Genomic DNA, 19,190 nt, shown 5'->3' with positions numbered 1-19,190 from the left:
CTATAAACTTGACACATACTAGGCCAGCTATGCGCTTCCACACACATTAAAAATGTTTAGAAAGGGATTCATCTTGAAAAACTTTCCACGTAACTAATGGGCCTCGGATAAACATGCATATATATTATATCTTTTTTTTTTTTTTGGGTAAAAATGCATATAATATTATATATATATATATGAGAGAGAGAGAGAGAGAGAGAGGATGAATTTACCATTCCACGAGGTCTCTGTGCATGGTGCCTTCGATTACGGCTCTCCGGCTTTATACATCACCATCTTCATATTTTCGTTTGGTTTTTTCTCCGTTCAAAATGGGTGGTTCTAATTTATTTTCCAGGACAGTTTTGATTTTATTGGAAATTCTACCGAACCCCGACACGGTACGGTAGGTGCTCATTAATTATAGAATAAAAGAGCAAAAGTTCAATGTGAATAGAAATTAAGGTTAGGATATATTCTGGGTTATTTTATTTTATTTGTTGGTCATGTTTTGACGAACTTTAATAGGCTGCAAAATGGTGGCATGTATCCATTAGTGTTTTTTTGGTAACGCGTTAGTTTTTCCTATTTAATGATGTATAATTTATGTACTTAAATTTTTTTTATTTTAAAAGCTTACTTTAAATATTTATTAATGTTAATTAGTTAAAATTTGTTAGACATTTTAAATAAGTTAAGAGTTAATTGCATCTTAATATTTCAACTTTTAAAATTCTATAATATTTTAATCCTTTAATTTTAAAAAATAATTATTTTATTTTTAAATTTTTAATCATTTGTTACAAATTTGTTTAATTCTCAATTTGGATAAAAGGTTTCACATGATTCTATTCCTCAACTCAAATATGAAAAATCCCACCCCTTAACGCCATTCATATGAACAGAAAAATTATTCAATCTATTTGTTAAAATTGAAAATTGAACTAATTACCAAATAAATTAAAAAAAAGAAAAAAGAAAACCTAAATAGTTATTATTGAAAGTTGAGAGCCTAGGTTACAAAATCTAAAAAATATAAGGTATTAAAATGTAATAATTAAATACAAATATGAAAGAAAAGAAACAAAAATAAATACAAATTCAAATGATTTTCAATGTGGTGTTTGTGGATTTTTTTTTTTGTTTCAATGTTTAATTAATTGAAATGCAAAATTATTATAGAAAAAAAAAATGGTAAGCCGAGAAACGAACGCATTATCAAAGGACACTATGCGAAGCCATTGTTTTCTCATAAAGAGACTACACGATGGACTTGTGGATTTCCCGTAGCCAATAAAGAGCAGACGAATGGAAATATTTGATATAAGGTCCAAAAGCTGATCTTTCCTGTGTAGTTTAAGCGCTCTCTAGAAGAGAAAGGAAATCTCTCTCCCTCTTCATATTTTGTAATACATTATTCAAATCTATTCACAGAATGATATTATTTTACTTTATAAGTGCACCAAAATACATCTATAAAATACTAAAAATTTGTTCTTGTGTACCAAAAAACAAAAGGTGAACGTTTGTGTTTGGCCTCAGTACATGCAAGCTAGCTAAGAAGGCAAAAATATAGCTTCAAAATCAAGAACCAACAATTGACTCAATTCCTGGTATATTTGACCAGCTTAATATTGGAGCGTTTTCGAGTTCTTTACTTTGGATGGTTACTTTTGTTGCAAAAGGAGTTTTAGTGGCTTTACCTGAATGTTCCAAATATCGCTCTTAAACCTACTTCGGTGAGTAAAATTTCAGGATCGCATGCCTTATATATTAGCCTATCATTTACTCATTTGTTCCTTTTTTTTTTTTTTTTCCCACAAGAAAAAAAAAAAAAAAAAAAAAAGCATATCAAAATTTGATAACCGGACAGAATCAATCATATCTTATAGGACACACGGCAAAAATCTGGTGCTATAACTGTAACATGATAATCACTGATCATATTGTGAAAGTAAAATTATCTTTTAAAAAAAAAATTAAAAAAAAAAATTTAGTGACACTGATCACCATTATGTAGACGTTAATCTTATTTACTAGTTTATCATGATCCAAGATGACAAAATAATATTGAATTATTGTTGATACCTTGTCTCAAGCAAGCCTTCCCCTGCACCTCTAGTCATACAAAGTTTTGGTCATTATTCCTTTGGCAAGTATGAGCCATGAGGTATCCAGAGCCCCATGGTCCACAAAGGCTTATCAGTATCAAATAGTAAAATGGCACAATTCTGATTCCATTCCATAACTTGGTGGTCACAAACAGAGGATCTATATACGAGCCTGACCCCACTAGCACCACCAACCTCAATATAAACTCCACCACCACCCTTCCACTTCCCCTTCATCCACATCAAATTAAACTTAGCTAGCTTCAATCAGAATTTTCTCTGCTCTCTGATTTATTCATCGCTAAAAGCCATGCTTGAAGGCAAAGCAGTGATTGGAGAGACTGACATGCCCCAAACCATGCAGCAGGATGCACTCGATGTAGCTTCGAAAGCTCTGGATTTCTTTGATGTCACTGAGGCTACTGAGATTGCCCGCTTCATCAAAAAGGTACTGATCAAGTATATATCTCAAATGTGTTTCCAAAAAATTCAATGAAACTATGTGAATTTCCGAGATATATATATATGTGTGTGTGTGTGTGTGTGTGTATAATTTTTTGATTGGTGTTGAATATTGCAGGAATTTGATAGAACATATGGAGGTGGATGGCAATGCATAGTAGGGAAGGATTTTGGTTCGTTTGTAACCCATTGCCATGGCTGTTTCATTTATTTTTGCATTGGCAGCTTTGCAATTTTGCTCTTCCGGGGATCTGCAGCTCCTGAAGCTGAGGCTGCAAACCAGTTTGCAGCTTTGGACACTGTAGAAGCATGAGCTTTTTTCTTCTTTGTTTTATTTTATGCTCTGTTCTTAATTAGCTCTGTACCCTGTATTAATTTTTAGTGTAGACTGAAATGAAAAATTAAAAGGCAAAAAAAAAAAAAAAAAAAAGAGAAAATTTAGTGTCACTCAATTTATTTGTTTGTCATTTTTTCAAATGGTTTGGTTTGGGTTTCGTCCTTGATTGGCCAAATCCCACCAGTACTGGTTGGAGACCATTTTAATAGCAATTAATTCGGATAAAAAACAAGTTTAGAGTGTCCTTCAAACCCAAGTAAGTTTAGAGCCCAATACCTTGGCGATGATCAAACGTACCACTTTCGTTTAACGTTACTGGTATACTTTCAAGGTCAATTGAAAGATAAATTGATATTCAACACAATTCGAGAGCAAGCAGGAAGAAGGTTAGAATGAGTAGTGTAAAACAAAGACACACTCTTTATATGAGTGACGTAGGAGAGGATAAGTAAAAGATTAATTTATTTACAGAGACAATAAATATACCACCAAAAGCTGATCTTCAGTATTTTATCCAAATAAGGAAAAGGGGTACATACAATAGCAATATCTTCTATCAATTCTCTTTCCACATTTTAATTTATTTATATGTGAATTCTTTGACATGAAGCAGTTTTTTTGTTTTTGATTTTTACTTCTTTTTTTTTTTTTTTTTTTTTTGACTAAAATTTGTCATGGAGCCCTTTTCAATTACAAGCTAATCGCTCATTCATAACAAAAAGTGCCTTTCCATTCAGCAAAATCCAAATATACCACCATATCATGTGTTTAATTCTGTGTAAGTGTTGGAAAAGAAATGGAAACTAAAATCAGTCACAGGTTCCCACCTCAGTATGATTAAAATCTATAAATCTAGTTGGGGAAGTAGCAAACGATGATGTGTATACTGCTAAATATTACTATGTAAATGTGGGAAAATTTTGGGTTCCAAGCATTTTCCATAATCGATCCAAGAGTTCTTAGATCTGTTTAAATGTGGTTTTGAAATTTCAATAAATGCTTTCAAGAGTAAAAAGTCATCCATAATTATATTTGATAAAAAATTAAAAAATACTTTTTTGGCAAAAAAAAATAAACACTCTAATATTACTTCTAAGAAAAGCACCGAGGTTAGTTCTTTTCCAAATAAATACTTTAGAATTTAAGAAAATAGACATTAAATGTATTAATTAAAATATAAAAATATTAAAAACAAATTTAAAAATATTTTTTACTATGCATATCCAAATAATTTTAGCATTTATCGTATGAAGCACTTTTTAAAAAAAGTGCTATAAAAAATAGGTGCTTTGAAAAATAAAAATGTAATTAAAAAATATTTTCAAACACACCTTTAAGTAAATAAAAAAAAATTGTGGTCAAATTGAGTTCGAAGACCTGCTTTTTGCTTGCCATGTATATACAAGTCTCCAGCTACTACCACTTAAATTAAAATACCAAAATAGTTTACCACGACTATCCTTAATTATGACCTTTTATAATATATATATATCAGAGCTTATATCTTCTACGCACATGATATAAATCCCAAATAGGCCTCTCCCAAATCAATAATAAATCCTACTCAGAAGAAATTAAACCCAGACATCAACTTGATCAGCAGTAAAAGAAAACACAACAATGCACATAATTAGGCCAAGCCGGCCGGCCCATATAATTAACTTAATTTTTACATTAATTTGACATACGAAGCAAAAGCTATGCAAGCAACCAAGCAACCAAGCAAGCTAGAGCCGCAAAATATCCATATACATAATATAAATATAACCGATACTATTCCATATCAAAAATCAAAATCATCTTGATTTGGCTTTGGTGAAGTTAACAAAGCCGTGTAAAGCCTGAGTCTATCTTCTCCCAATGAAGAACATCTCGAGAGAGGTCTCCTGGGCCTTATAAACGACAGCGAAGTGAGCGTCAACCTGTGCTTGTACCTCCTCCAAGCCAACTGGATAGCCACAGCAGCCCAAGTTCTCCAACCGGGAGAATAGTACCTTGCGCTCCTCTTAACCTTTTCATTCACGAAAGTGTAACGAAAATGCTGCGTCACGTATTTGACATCCTCGGCTTCGAGGCTGAATGCCTCGGTGGTTTCGAGAGTGATTAAGGTTGAAGAAGAAGGAGGTAGTCTTTCTATGAATGGCCTCCTCAAACACCATGAAAGGAGCTCGTCTCCTACGAAGTTTCCAGGGCCTAACATGCAGCAACTTTTGATACCGTCTCTTAGCAGTTGGCTGCTCTGAAGGTGACCTCTCACTACGAATAGCATTCTGTGAACTGGGTCTCCTTCTCTTGTAATCTGCCATTGATTCAATTTCATTTAAAGTTTTAGGTTCGTAATCATTTTTTTGTGATCCAACAAAGTTGCAAATTTCTTTCAACATGTTTTTTTTTTTTTTTTTTTTCCCTGGTGTTTGTGTGTGTTAACTTACTGTTTCGCCCTTTGTGAATATTAGAGACTTCACACGGTCGCAGATGTTCTCGAGTACCAGATCGTCCATGTGTTGGAATAAAGGTACCTGTGAGAAAAAAGTTAGAAATTAAAGCTCACCCTGGATAATCAGCAAGAAAGCCCAATTTAATTGCACTAAGTAGATTAGGTTGGCTAATTCAAAAGATATCCAAATATAATTTTCAACTACCTATTTTATAAGAGTTTTATTATGTCTCATCATCGAGCATAAATAAAATCTATACTAAAATAATGATAAAATATTAATTAGATGTATTTAATTATGTCACATACTTTATTAAGGCATTCTAATCATACTCAACCACCTTAAGAAAGAGGGGGAAAAAAAAAAAAATCTTTGGAGACAAGCCAGATAACGAAGATTACACCTATTAATTCCAAATTTTTGGTTCGTAAAAAAAAAAATCCAACTTCTCAAATTTAACAATAATAATAATAATAATGTGGGTGTATTTAGAAGCAACCTATTGTTAAAATGTTGGGATATTTTACCTGTCTAACCAAGTCCAAGCAGAGATGGTATTTGATGTCCCTTCTAAGGCCCTCAGGGAGGTTTCTAATCATCTCACATTCATCAACACCACGCATGGCAGCCCAGCGTTGGCGCTCGTAGTTCCTCACACGCTGTCTAAAACCCAGAGGCAAGTGTCTCTTCCTCATCCACCATTCTATGTTTCTCATTTTCAATTGCATTGCTTGTTTCTTCGACGTCGTTGCATGCAAAAACACCTGCACCAAAAAAAATTAAAAAAAAAATCCAATTTTAATTAATTTCCTTGCCTCTCAATCGTCACTTTATCAAGACAATTAATCCAGTTTGCCAGATCATTAAATTGGATACGATTTATTATTTCCAACATTCTTTACATTTATTCAAAAATAAAATAAAAATATGTTGAGGTATACCTTGATGTTTCCAATCAACATGGTAACCAAGAGGAGTCCACTGGTTAGAACAATGATATTGAAAACAACTTCTAACCATTCTGTTGTGCTCTCCAAGTTACCAAATGTGCTGCATGTACGTTCCAAATAGTTATAAATGTTAACAGTTAACTGGATTGATTTAAATAAATAAAAGATAAACAAAATCATAAATAATAAAAATAAAGTAAAATTCGAATTTAGATAAACATGCATGCACCCAGAATTTCCAAGGCTAAAAAGTTGAGTTCCATATATATGCCAATGATTTATTTATTTATTTATTCTTTTGGGAAAAATATGACTGTTATGCTGCGCAAGTTTGACAACCAAACAGTAAGGAAAAGATAAATACATATAATTAGACAATGATAATCTGCTCTCAACGAGAAAGAAATTGACATATGGAAGCTTTGAATATGACATATAATAATAGTTTAAAAAATAGTTTTCAATATTATATGGGGTAGGATAAAACTATTTAATATTCACCTACACTTTGAAAAGTCAAAAAGAAAAACAAGGCATGTTCGCTGTCCATATCATGTATAATGTGTCTACAATAGATTGTAAAATTGTTGTTCCAAAAAAAATAACAATAAATTAAAGATGGTAATTAAGTTTAACATTTCATTATTTTTATTTAGTCTATATTCATATTTCCTAAGTGGAACATGAAATATTTCACTATTTCTTTTTAACTAAAAAAATTGTTTGAAATTATAATTTATAGATCAAAAAAGTTCAAAGAACAATCAAACATATTATGATTCATTTAAACAAATATCATCGGAAGAAAGTCAGAAATAATAACAATAATAATAACGATGATGATGCAATAGGGTAAAGTTGAAAAGAAGGAAAACCTGAGAGTCATTAAGCCCCAAAAGATGGGGAAAAGTATTTTTTCCAAGCGGCTATCATTGGTGACAAGCTGAACAGTCCATTTATAAGCACCGTAATCGTAATTATCAGAATTCTCTAAGCAAGTAGACCTTGCTTGTTTGTTTACAGCCCAAGCAAGCCTTGCTCTATCTTTCACCATGCTTGTGGTCCCATAATATATAGGTTCTTTACAGGATAGTATTCTCATACCACAGCCACTTGTAGCCCTGCATTGCTCTTTCAGGCATTTCGCTGCCCTTTGAATTCCTAGTAGATACCAACATGCTCCTGCTGCCTGAAAACATAAATATTCAATATTATAATATGCATGAAACACACGGTTTTCAAAAGCTTAATAATTATCAAAAATCAGTGAGGAATCAACTTGTTAAAATCAATGATGACTTTTACTCCCCTTTAAATCAACTTTTTTACTTTTTACCCACGGACCAAAACCCCAAAAGAAAGAAAATCAACTTTTTGATGTCAGGATATTCTGACTTTCAAGAATGCATGCATATATTAAGTTGGAAGAGTTTTGTAAGAAGGGAATTAATTTTCCTAAAAGAATATACTACCCTTTTTACATGCATAATTACTTCTTATAGTGACAGCTTAAAATTGAAGCCTGTTTATGTGTATAAGTATTGATTTTCTTTGCATATATAAATCAAAAAACAGGACTCCTAACCGGGGATATATCTTGTAAATTTCTAGATTTAAAAACGATTGGTTTGTTCTCAAAAGCAGTATGGCAATTGAAAATCAATTAACATATATATATATAATAAGTAAACTTTTTCGACTTTTGAGGATCTGGAGTGTTTAGAAATCGATCGAAGTCGCTATAGATTCCACTTTATACACACACACACACACACACACATATATATATATATATATATATAATGCTCTCTTGCAAGCAAAAGGGAGAAGAAAGATGTGCAATAGTATTTTATTATCTTCCAGTTCTTGTTAAAGAAAAATAATAAATAATAAATAATAATAAAAAAAGAGCTATTTCCCTCCCACGTGGATCACGACCATGCACGCGCTTTTATAAATATTAATTAGGGCCGGAACCCTTTTACGCCCTCACTGTGTCTTGGCTTTATTAACTCTCTTTATTGTCGGTGTGAGTTAGACAAACTATAAAGCTATGTTTTTGAGCCCCAGTAAGACCTAAAAGTATAAGTCTTAAATCAATTGGAGCATCTTGAATATCAAGTGCAACAATTACTATTGTTGTACAGCAAAGGGTTTCAACTTTTATAAGTTATTTAGCATTGCATCGACATCCTCAACTCCTTTTTTTTATCAATTAACAAACATAAAGAAAAAGCAGATTATATATAGAGAAACTGTAGCAGCTCAAAAAATGTGTACGTGCGCAATGTGTTATTGAAAAGGATGTGAAACGGGTTTCCCATTAAATGAGACAAAACGATAATGGGTATTGAAAAAGGATGAGAAATGAGAATATTTAACAAGGATTTTTTTTTTGGTAATTAAGTTTGATTAAAACTAAAAAATAAAAGGTTGAACTTACATGGGATGCGACAAAATAAGCAATCATGTTGAGGGCAATTCCCCACCAAACGGTTCCAAAAATGTAACCGGAGAGGTTTTGCATGCGACGCAATAGACAAACTGAGTGGTAGATCTTCGGCAGATATTGAAACAGAAATATTATCAAGAACACCGTCATCACGTTCGTTATTGATCCTCTTTCTAGCAATGAAGGAATTGCTACCCATAATACTATCTGTATGATGTACAAGAACAAACCACTCTCAAAATTAGAAAAGAGAATAAGCAAAATAATAATAATAATGATGATGATAATAATGAAACAGAATTGATTATGTTCAGATGGAGAATGTGAATGTCTCTGATTGTGTCTGAAAGACTGGAAGGAAAGGAAAGTATAAATGTTTTGCGAAGTGGGGTATATTTTTCTCATGGTTCTGACTTATTATTAATTTCTTTTCTTCAAATTTTTTTTTTTTTTGGGCTTTGTGTGTTAGGTGAAAACTTTTCTTTTTTTCTTTTTTCTTTTTTTTATTGGACCACGAAATTAGAAAACATTATGACAAAAACAGGGGCAAAAAAGCTTTCATCTTACATAGATATAATTGCACATTAATAATTTACACCATTTTTTTTTTTTGAAAGGATTTTACACCGCGCTTCATACGGTTGTACGTCAAAAAATCCTTACCCTAAAAATATATTAAAACTTCTATTAAAAAAAAAAAAAGATTAAAACAATGAAGGGGCAAATGTGTACTTCGACAATTAATCATAATTATAAGACCAAAATACACTGTGCCAAAAAAAATGATTATATATATTTATGGTCCCCATTCCCCTAGCATTTTGCCTAGTCACCTCATGCATATACTTGATCATCATGTACACAAATTTCTATCTCTTAGCTTCTATGAGTTTTTTTTTTTTTTTTTTAATTTTTTAATTTTTTTTTTTTTACCTTAGCTTCTATGAGTGGGTCCAAAACTTGATCAGAGAATCTTTAAGAACCGTACAAAAACAGATTTTGTTTTTCAAATGTTTTCCAGTAGTTTCTCTACATCTCCAAAATCAAAAAACATTGCATTTGAAAAACATGCAAAAAATAAGAGGGTAAATTCAGATGGCAATTTATTTACACTTAGGACAACTCAGAGGGAATAAATTGCACCATATATAGAAACCAAATTTACAAAAACAAAACAGATTGAGACTTGGAGTCTCTTCGGCTATAATTATTTATTTACCAAAAACAGGAAAATAACACAAAAGAATAATAATAATAATTATCTTGTAGTTTGGATTTTATAAGCCCATATTTACCCTCTCAATTTTTTATTTTTTTCAAAAAACAAGAGAGAGAGAGAGAGAGAGAGAGAGAGAGAGAGAGAGAGATGCTATATACTATTTTCTGCTGTGGCTATAGCATATGAGAGTGGTATATATAGATGCTGCTGCATGAATAAAAACAACTGGTGTCATGCATCTGTCACCTTCTCAAATTCACTACCATACAACAAAACTTAATTACTCAAAATGGGGTATGCATCATAATGATGGTCATGTGGCATGTGCCATATCACTGCCATGACCATCATCTTCATCATCATGTTTCATGTTAAGCATGATCACCAAAACTCTTATTCTCAGCAATTGAAACTTCAAAAAATAAAAAAATAAAATAAAAAAATACATAAAATAAAATCAAAGAATTTACCTGAGGCAGAGGAAGAATCACAAAAAGATCAAACAAGAAGCCCTTCTTGGCTTTCAAATACCGCAGAGCAACAGAGCGAGCCGTGGTATCTCCGAGGCCGTTCCTGCCTTCCACGCCAACCAACGAGAACGACCGCTTGGCCATCTTCAGCTGCAGCCACATGTTCCACACGTGCAACGCGTCGGTCATGCACCGGAGCACCGTCACGGTGATTGCGAACCAACCGTCAACGAACAGACACATACACGTGTCACTTATCGATAGGGCGTAGAAGAAGAGCGGGTCCACGAACAGACCCGTCGCGCATACCAATAGAAACACCCTGTTCCATTCTTGTACCCATTTGGCTCTCGGGTCCAGTACCTGACCCAGCGACCACCCCTTCGGCTTCCTCCGTCGTCGACCTCCTCCGCCGCACACGTAAGCCAAGCTGTTGCAAAAACCCCCTTCGCCGGCGACGGAGCTTATTTCGCTTCCGTTATCATCTTCGTCTTCTTCTTCTTGATTTGCTTCTTCTTCTTCTACTTCTTCACTGTCACTGCAATCTGAGAGATTGTAGTGCATGTGCGAAGTGGTTTGTGAAATTTCATGCTCAGTGGCCATGGCGATAGAGAGAGAAAGAAAGAGAGGGGGAAAGAGAGAGAGAGAGAGAGAGAGAGAAAAGGGGGTCTGGTTTGGTTTGGTTGGTTAATAAATTTGTGATTTGTGAATGGAATTTTTGGAGGAGACTTTCAAAGAAGTTTGTTATGGAGCTATGTACATCAAGGAAAACAATAATTGGAGAGTTGCTAACATGGAGAGAAAAACAAAAAAAAAAAAAGTAGAGAAGGGACATAAATAGCAAGAAAATGACAAAATTCTTAATTTGAATTTACCATACAGCCCTCCAGTAAAAAGGCAATCTGGCTTCCGTCATTGTTGAGTTTTGAGTTTGAAAACAAAAATTGACTAGTGTACCCAACTAGGGGCAAATATTGGTTAATTATTTTTTTCTTTAATATGCAAGTATTTCTTGTATGCGTTGAAAAAAGGGCAGGCAAACAATTTTTTTATTTCTTTTTTTATTTTTAAGTTTGGTTTTGGTTTGGTTTTCGCCAAGTGTACGGCTAAAGCTAGAGTAATATTAGTTGTTTAGTCTATTTTGTTTATTTTATAGGACAATCAGGCTCTTATTATCAAGAAATGAGTTAAAAAAAAAATTGGTAATGGGTCTACATCAACTAATAAGATATTATATAATAATTAAAATCATATCTATGTCTGATTTTTAGTAAATAGTGTGTCAGCGGTGGGTATGTATGTCTCTAACAATATATATGTCTAATAAAATTGGTGAAAGAATTGCATGTTCCCATATTCTTTTTTTTTTTTTTTTTTCCTTTTTCGGATCAATTCCCGTATTCTCATATTATATTTATAAATAATATTTTATTATATACATGATTTTAAATCTGTCCATTGGTCCCCATACCATATAGCGTGGAGGTAAGATGATTCACATATATTTCTGTTGCGTGGGCTTACTATGTACATATATATCTAATATAATTAATAGAAACATAGGACCTGATCTATTAGCCATTTCTTTTTCTCTTTTTCTTTTTCTTTCTTTTTTCTCTTCACAAGAAAACTAGGGATAACCTTTTTTTATTAATACTAAACTCATTAAAATTTAAGAGAGAATTTCACGCAAATCAAAATTTGAACCAGATTTTACCATCAAACTAAACCTGTGAATATGCGGTATTGCTAGCCTTAGTGTTGGCGTACTTATATGCTGATGGGATCCCTCATGCTGGGGCTCACGGGTGCCGTGAGTACGCCCTGTAAGTCGAGAGCGAAGTTTCTCTCAATATGAGAAATTAAACTAAGAATAACCTTCCTTTTTATTTTTCTTTTTTTCTTTTTTTCTTTTTTCTTTTTTTTTTTTGGGTGAAAGAAGAAACTAAGAACAACTTGAAAAGACTAATTTCTAAAATGTTTTTTCACAGTTTTAAGATCCTGCACTTTTTCCTTGTGGGTATTTGGAGTGACTTAAAATTATTCACTTCCTTAACACATTCCCTCCATAGACAACTGTTTTTTTTTTTCTTTTTTAAATTTTTTATGACCCATAAACAAGTTAAACCTTTAAAATCTTACCAAACATTAAAAACAATAGTAAAAAAGATAATTAATGACCAATATATATAAAAGCAACTAATCTAATTTTAACTTCTTCTGGGTTTGCGTTCTAAAATATAATAATAATTAATGTAAGCATTTACATGATAAATAAAATGTTAAAACCATAAATGAATTTCTGAAGTAAAAGATCTTATTTAATAAAAATAAATTATATATATGTATATATATATATATATGCTCCTTTCAGAATATCCTAATGATTTTATAATCAAAATCTCAATTATCAATCTTAGACTGAAATTTAAAAGATATTATTAAAGTATACAAGAGTGAAGTGAAATATTAATTTTAAAAAATAAAATAAGCTCTATCAAAGTTTAAATAAACTCTCCATTCATCTTCACATTTCAGCTTTTCAAACAATTTAATAATAAATAAAAAGAAATTCAAATATAAGAATTCATATGTATATAGTTACATGTTTGGTTTGACATCTTTTAACCCTAGATGATAATTTCCTGATTAGGTAATCATTTTTATAATTACAAAGATTCGAGGCTCTAGAGATTAAGTGGGGCATTCGCCTTCTAGTGCTAAAATATAATAAAATGAAACCAATATGGGTCGTCACTCTAATACATCCAAATGATTAGCATTGTTTTCAAAATCCTAAGCAGCGTCGTGTTGGACGATAAGCCTGCCTTGGTTAAGCGGCAAGGAAAAGCACACGTAGGCACTCCCGTCGTGTCATAAATGCCTTTTAAGCATCCACGGGGGAGAAAGTGATTCTGGCGGTCTGCTTATGTACATTAAGAGAGATATCCAAGTAATATCTTAAATCATTTGCGATCACCATGGAAACCGCCTTTCAAAAAGCTAGATTTTTGCATGCCTTAACCTTTTGGCAAAAATAATAGATAGATTATTCCCACTTGCTTTACCCAAAGTCATTTCTATATCATTAGCTACCACTTCTTCCTCAGCAACTCAATTAAACGTGCTCATAAACTTTCAATAAACTAATCCTAAAAAGCCTTCTTCGATCTTTTCATATACATACATACATACATACAAGTTGCAATCTAAGCTAAATAAATAAATAAAGTTGCAATACCACCTTACTATTAATTCAATTTATAAGAGTAATGTTCCTCCCCACTATATACAAACTTGGATTAGTTTATATCCCAATTTCCCTTATATTGTATAATGTAAAGTCAATCCACCATGATTATTTTAATACCAATTCAAATAATTTTGGGCAGAAATTAGTATGCATATATATATATATATATATAGATATAAAGAGAGTCAGAGGTGCAAAATTACAATTTTAGCCATGGAAAGGTCGATGCCACTCATAATTCATGCTGATAAAATGAATTTAAACACAATCCTTTTTTCTTTTCCTTTTTCTCAAGCTCATCTCTAGGTTAGTTCCAAAATTTTTTATAACAATTAACTAATAATAAAACTTACAATACAATTATATACACCTGAACTAACTTTTTTTTTTTTTTTTTACCCCAAGTTTAACTAGAGTTGGAGAAGATAATAGTATATTATCTTTATTCAAACTTTCGGAGAATTTTAATGTGACATGATGCATTGAACTTTAAGAATTACAAATGTAATTTATCAACCCTTCTTGTACTTTTTTCACCTATGCCCTACATTTTCCATAGTTTTGCTATTTAATCCTTGAACTATTTTTCTTGCACCATAGTTTTGCTCTCTACGTTCTTGAACTATTTTTCTAGAATAAAAACCCCCTGAACTTTATAAACAATATATAGAACAATTTCTTTATTAATTTTAACATGCATGACTCTAAACAAATAAAGTCAAGGTAAATGACTGTTTTTGCATTGCTTATGAAATTTTAGGATTTTTCATGATAAAAAAGTAATTTTTAGATGAAAGTGCAAAAAATCATAAGTTTAGGAAAATTGGTGAATCAGTAACCTTTTACTATGATATAATTACCCTTAATTTAATTCCATAATTTCATTGAACATATATTGATGAATTAGAAATTTTTATTCAACATGTACCATAAGCAATATAAATATATATATATTTAATACTTATATTATCGATATTAAATTAGGATGCTTTAGTACTTATTCTGTCTCCATTTAAAAGCTTTTTCTTCCTCATGTGATGGTGGGTCCCAGGTATATCTTCAAAATGAACAATATCAATTGCTTATAATTAGTGTCTGGTTAATATGCCCCAAATAATATAAAAAGGAGGAGTACTTTATTACCAAAAAAAAAAAAAAAAAAAAAACGGAGTACTTACTAATACAATTCTCTCATAACGGCTGAAGAAGGAAGCCTGCTTGTTGGACAATTTAATATCCAATCACTGTGTTTTTACACCAACTGATCGAATTGAAAGAAATCTCGAACCTGTCCATCATGCTTATTTATATATATATATATATGTATATTAGCAAGGGAATTTGAAATAGATGAAGTTTTGAATCCACGTGAATATTGCCAACGGTACTTATCTTAGCTATCACAATCACTTTTTTTTTTTTTTTCACTTATGTTATATATAAGTGGGAAAGGAATTTGAGGGGGAAAATAAAAACAAACATTTTCTAGCAAATGAAAAAGTATACGTACCTAAGACTCAGATTCAATGGTGAACCTTTCTTGTTCTTCCTTTAATCCCACCCCACGACTGAATATGCTGCTAATAAGTACCATATGTACTACCACTAAAAGGGTCATAAATCATGCTTTTTCAATTAAGTGGTCGACAGTAAAGGTGCTTTGGCTCCATCTTGCGGTATAACGTAAATCACCTTTGAAATCAAACTTCAGTTCTCTGTTTACATAATCATAGCTTAGTTCGATCAATATTTACTTACATATATACGTTTTCCTGTTTCTTTTTTTTCCCCAAAAAAAAAAAAAAAATAGTAGTAGTATCCATAGTGAAAAAAGCAAATGGCTCTTTGAAGAACGTTTCCCTTTTTTTTTTTTTTTTTTTTTTGATGGAGTTGAAGAAAGTTTTTCTTGCCGATATAAATTAATTGAATTTGGTATTATTATGTTTATATCATAATGTTGAATGTTATATATATAGCTTTTGAAATTAATAAAGATGATACGATATTTTGTTTTGTCTGGAATTATTTAGGGAAAGAAAAACCTATTGCATCCCAATTTATGATAGACATATATGATTGCTATCTTTTAGAAGGGTTGGGGAAAATATCGAAAATATTTATGATAGTCATGGTGGTAATAATTTAATGGGTATTTTCGGAACATGAGAGAGAGAGAGAGAGAGAGAGAGAGAGAGACTGTATAGGAAGGAAGGAGAAATAAGAATTGGTAGGGCTAATTGGGGCCCAGGGTGGTGGTGTGTTCTTATTGACGAATAAGTTGGAATAATAAGGCTGCTTCGATGCAGCTTCGTGTTTTTTGTTTGTTTGCTCATCAATTAATTATTACCCATTAATCTAAATATTTGCATATATACCGTATCAAATGCTCTCTGTCTTCATTGGTACAAACAAACAACTGGTTAGACACTACCTAATAGAGACATATCGATTTTTACCCTCTTTATCATTGTACGTACACATGTGTGTACATATACATAACAATGTCACGTGCTTCAATTTTACACTTTAATTTATTAAGAAGAAGAAGAAGAAGACGAAGAAGATGAAACATATACTGTTTTTGCATATGACTATCCCATAGCAGTCCGTACTGTGCGGTTCTTAATCAACCAATATGGTCTTTCAACATTCGTCAACTTCTAAACAACATATGGTGAAGCTTTTTCTTTTATAAATCATTTCTTATCAACCTTATTATTATTACCATTATTATTCAATACTTACTTTGAAAAAAATTGTAGAGACTTGCACCTTTTTCTTATATGCATCTTCAATTATTGCTGCTGACATTAGACGGACTAATTCCAACCTAGTCCTAACCTTTATGAAGAGTCTTCAAATAAACAATCTAATTCATCATCAAGTTTTCAAAAAAACTAGATAGTTCGCTAGCTCTGTCACACTGTCAAATTAATTAGCGTTTTATTTTCTCTTTTGGGGAGGCTCCAAGGGATTTTGAGGTACCACTGGATGAATCGTATATGATTGTTAATGGTTATTATCATTTAAATTGTTTCAAAAAAAAATAAAAATAAAAATTTAAAGAAAAATTACAATAGTACAACATTAAAAAACCAGTAGTAAATAAGTTACACATTAAAAGAGGAATCTCTTTTTGAACCCGTGAAAGAAAATTTTAAAGAAGAAAGAAAGAAAAAGAACAAGAAAAAGAAAAACCACTAATGCATAGCTATTTATAGAAAATTGATGAAATTGCCAGCTTTACAACCTAGTCAATTTTTTTGGTTTCAATAATTTGAGGTATGAGTATCTTTGTTCAGTCTTCTCTATATAAAATTGTACATGAATATCATATTATATGAAAGCTACGTTTATCTTTTAACAAAGATAATATTGTACAAATTATTAGAGGTGGTAACAAAAGTAGGGGAAAAGAAATACTTATCCATTCTGTAATCCACTTACTTAGCTAAGGAACGTGCTAATTAACGAACTTATAAATTAAGGAAATGGTATGTTTTCCGTTAAATAATAATTAACTGTATTTAATTAAGCAATAGTGATTTGTTTATTAGACAAGGATCTCAAGGATAAATACTGTGAGATAATAAATGTTTACGTTAGAATCTAAGAAGATATTCCTTCCTTTTTATTTTTAGTTTTTTTTTTTTTTTTTAGCTGGCTACATAAATATATATGTATATATATTTATATATTTATAGCCAAATAATGGAGAAAATATTAATTTGGTCAAGACTATAACTAGAGGAAAGGATAGTATGAGCAATTTGTAGGGCCATGGATGTGGTCCGGAAGAATGGTTTGTGGATGTGTTTTGGTCCATAATTTATTTTGGCATTTATATTATCAATGATGGATGGTTACAATTAAACACTGTCCCTCGTCCCTACCAGTACCAGTCATTTGCGTCAGCTTCCTGGAACATTAATTCAATTTTCATTTTTTTTTTTGGTAATAATAATAATAATAATAATAATTTCTCTACAGCTTTTGGTCTTCAATTTGGATACTTCTTCTTGGACACATTAGTGCCCTAGCCTTTCCATCCAACCAAAAAAAAAAAAAAATAGTGCCGTACCCTTTGGGAACCTAAAAGAGCTAGTTGTGCTAGCTTCCCTATTGATGATTTTTTTTTTTAAAAAAAAATTAAAAGAGTACTACTGATCGACGTGGTTTCTGATCTTGTTGAACTTGACAGAGATATGCTGATTTGCACTCAGAAATATTTTTCTTTATTTTTTTATTCTATTTTTTTATCTTTGTAAATAATGAGAAGGTTGAATCTCTTTAAAGTTAATAAATGGACGTTTGAAAAGAAAAGCTGAACAACCGTATAATCACAGCAATTTTAGTTCCTGTATATTTATGTATGTTAATTCATCGGCATGAATCATGCATATGATATCTTGCAACTCCTTTTGTATCAGTTATATGTATATATATATATATAAATATATATAATGTGTTTATGTATATAGGACTATTTTATAAATGTGGATGTCTATAATTTTTTATTATTATATGAATATTTAAAATGATGGTAACTTTTTAAAAAATCATCATCAATATTATTATATGTAATATTAAATTTTTTAAAAATTATTATTTTATAAAATATTTATATAATAAAAACATATAGATATTGGAATTATAAAATTTTACATATATATAAATATATATAGATATATAAATCTGGACTTAAAAATAAAAAATTGGTGAAAGCTAACAAGGTAACTAAGCTAACTGTCTTGGGCAAATTTTATTTATTTTACATCTATTTCTTTTTTTTCCATAACCAGGCTACAAAGGACGTGCAGCAGCAATAATTGGTTTCAGAAAGCAGTTAACCTGTCAATTTAGAACTATGTCATCGATTGCAGCGTCCTGGAGTGTAGCAGGACGCTTTACATATATAAACTCTTCAATTTTGGATAAGAAAAAAGAAATTGAAATAATACTGAAATTCAAATTCAAATTAAATTCAGACATACTTTTGAGATATACATATTGCATATCAAACATTGATAGGATTCCTATGTGTATATAGATGTGCATGTAGAAAATTGACTGTAGAATGAAAAAAAAATAAAATTACTTATTAAACCAACATAATATTGTTTACCAAAAGTACTTTCATAGAAGCATTGATATTGATTAAAAGTAGTCAAAATAGTTTGCTGGACAATTTGTTATACAGCGTACGTAAAAGGCCATATTGGAGTTTTCCATTTTGTAATTTGGCTTCATTTTGTTGTTTGGTATATATTTGTACTCATTACCCTCTCCTTCTTTCGTCCACATCAATCCAATATAAAACGTTTGGTGACATTTCACATTTTCCACTAAACTGTGTCCGTACATCTCTAGCTATCTTTGTAAAGATGACAATTTCTTAGGAAAATCCATCTTGAAAATATCCCACTTTTCTTATCTTTTTTTTAATACCAGAATAAAACAAAGACAGAGAAAGCAACGTTTATAACTTTTGGTGTTTCATTTATTTATTTTGGTAA

General features: G+C 31.2%; 2 protein-coding genes across 2 annotated transcripts; one reads left to right on the top strand and one right to left on the bottom strand.

The window, feature by feature from the left end:
• The first annotated feature begins 2,127 nt into the window (after positions 1-2,127).
• Positions 2,128-3,007, top strand: LOC107430359 (uncharacterized). Its single transcript, XM_016041196.4, has 2 exons — positions 2,128-2,541; positions 2,674-3,007. Exons 1-2 carry the CDS (start codon positions 2,404-2,406, stop codon positions 2,866-2,868), a joined length of 333 nt encoding a protein of 110 aa, XP_015896682.3. The 5' UTR covers positions 2,128-2,403; the 3' UTR covers positions 2,869-3,007.
• A 1,506-nt stretch (positions 3,008-4,513) lies between these two features.
• LOC107430493 (cyclic nucleotide-gated ion channel 4) lies at positions 4,514-11,213 on the bottom strand. Its single transcript, XM_016041340.4, has 7 exons — positions 10,422-11,213; positions 8,724-8,939; positions 7,156-7,469; positions 6,272-6,380; positions 5,858-6,094; positions 5,325-5,411; positions 4,514-5,191 (listed from the first exon to the last, which is right to left on the bottom strand). Exons 1-7 carry the CDS (start codon positions 11,022-11,024, stop codon positions 4,676-4,678), a joined length of 2,082 nt encoding a protein of 693 aa, XP_015896826.3. The 5' UTR covers positions 11,025-11,213; the 3' UTR covers positions 4,514-4,675.
• Positions 11,214-19,190: the final 7,977 nt, after the last annotated feature.

This window comes from Ziziphus jujuba, chromosome 1 (assembly GCF_031755915.1).
Source record: "Ziziphus jujuba cultivar Dongzao chromosome 1, ASM3175591v1".
Lineage (NCBI taxonomy): Eukaryota > Viridiplantae > Streptophyta > Magnoliopsida > Rosales > Rhamnaceae > Ziziphus > Ziziphus jujuba.
This window is presented reverse-complemented; position numbering and strand designations above follow the sequence as displayed.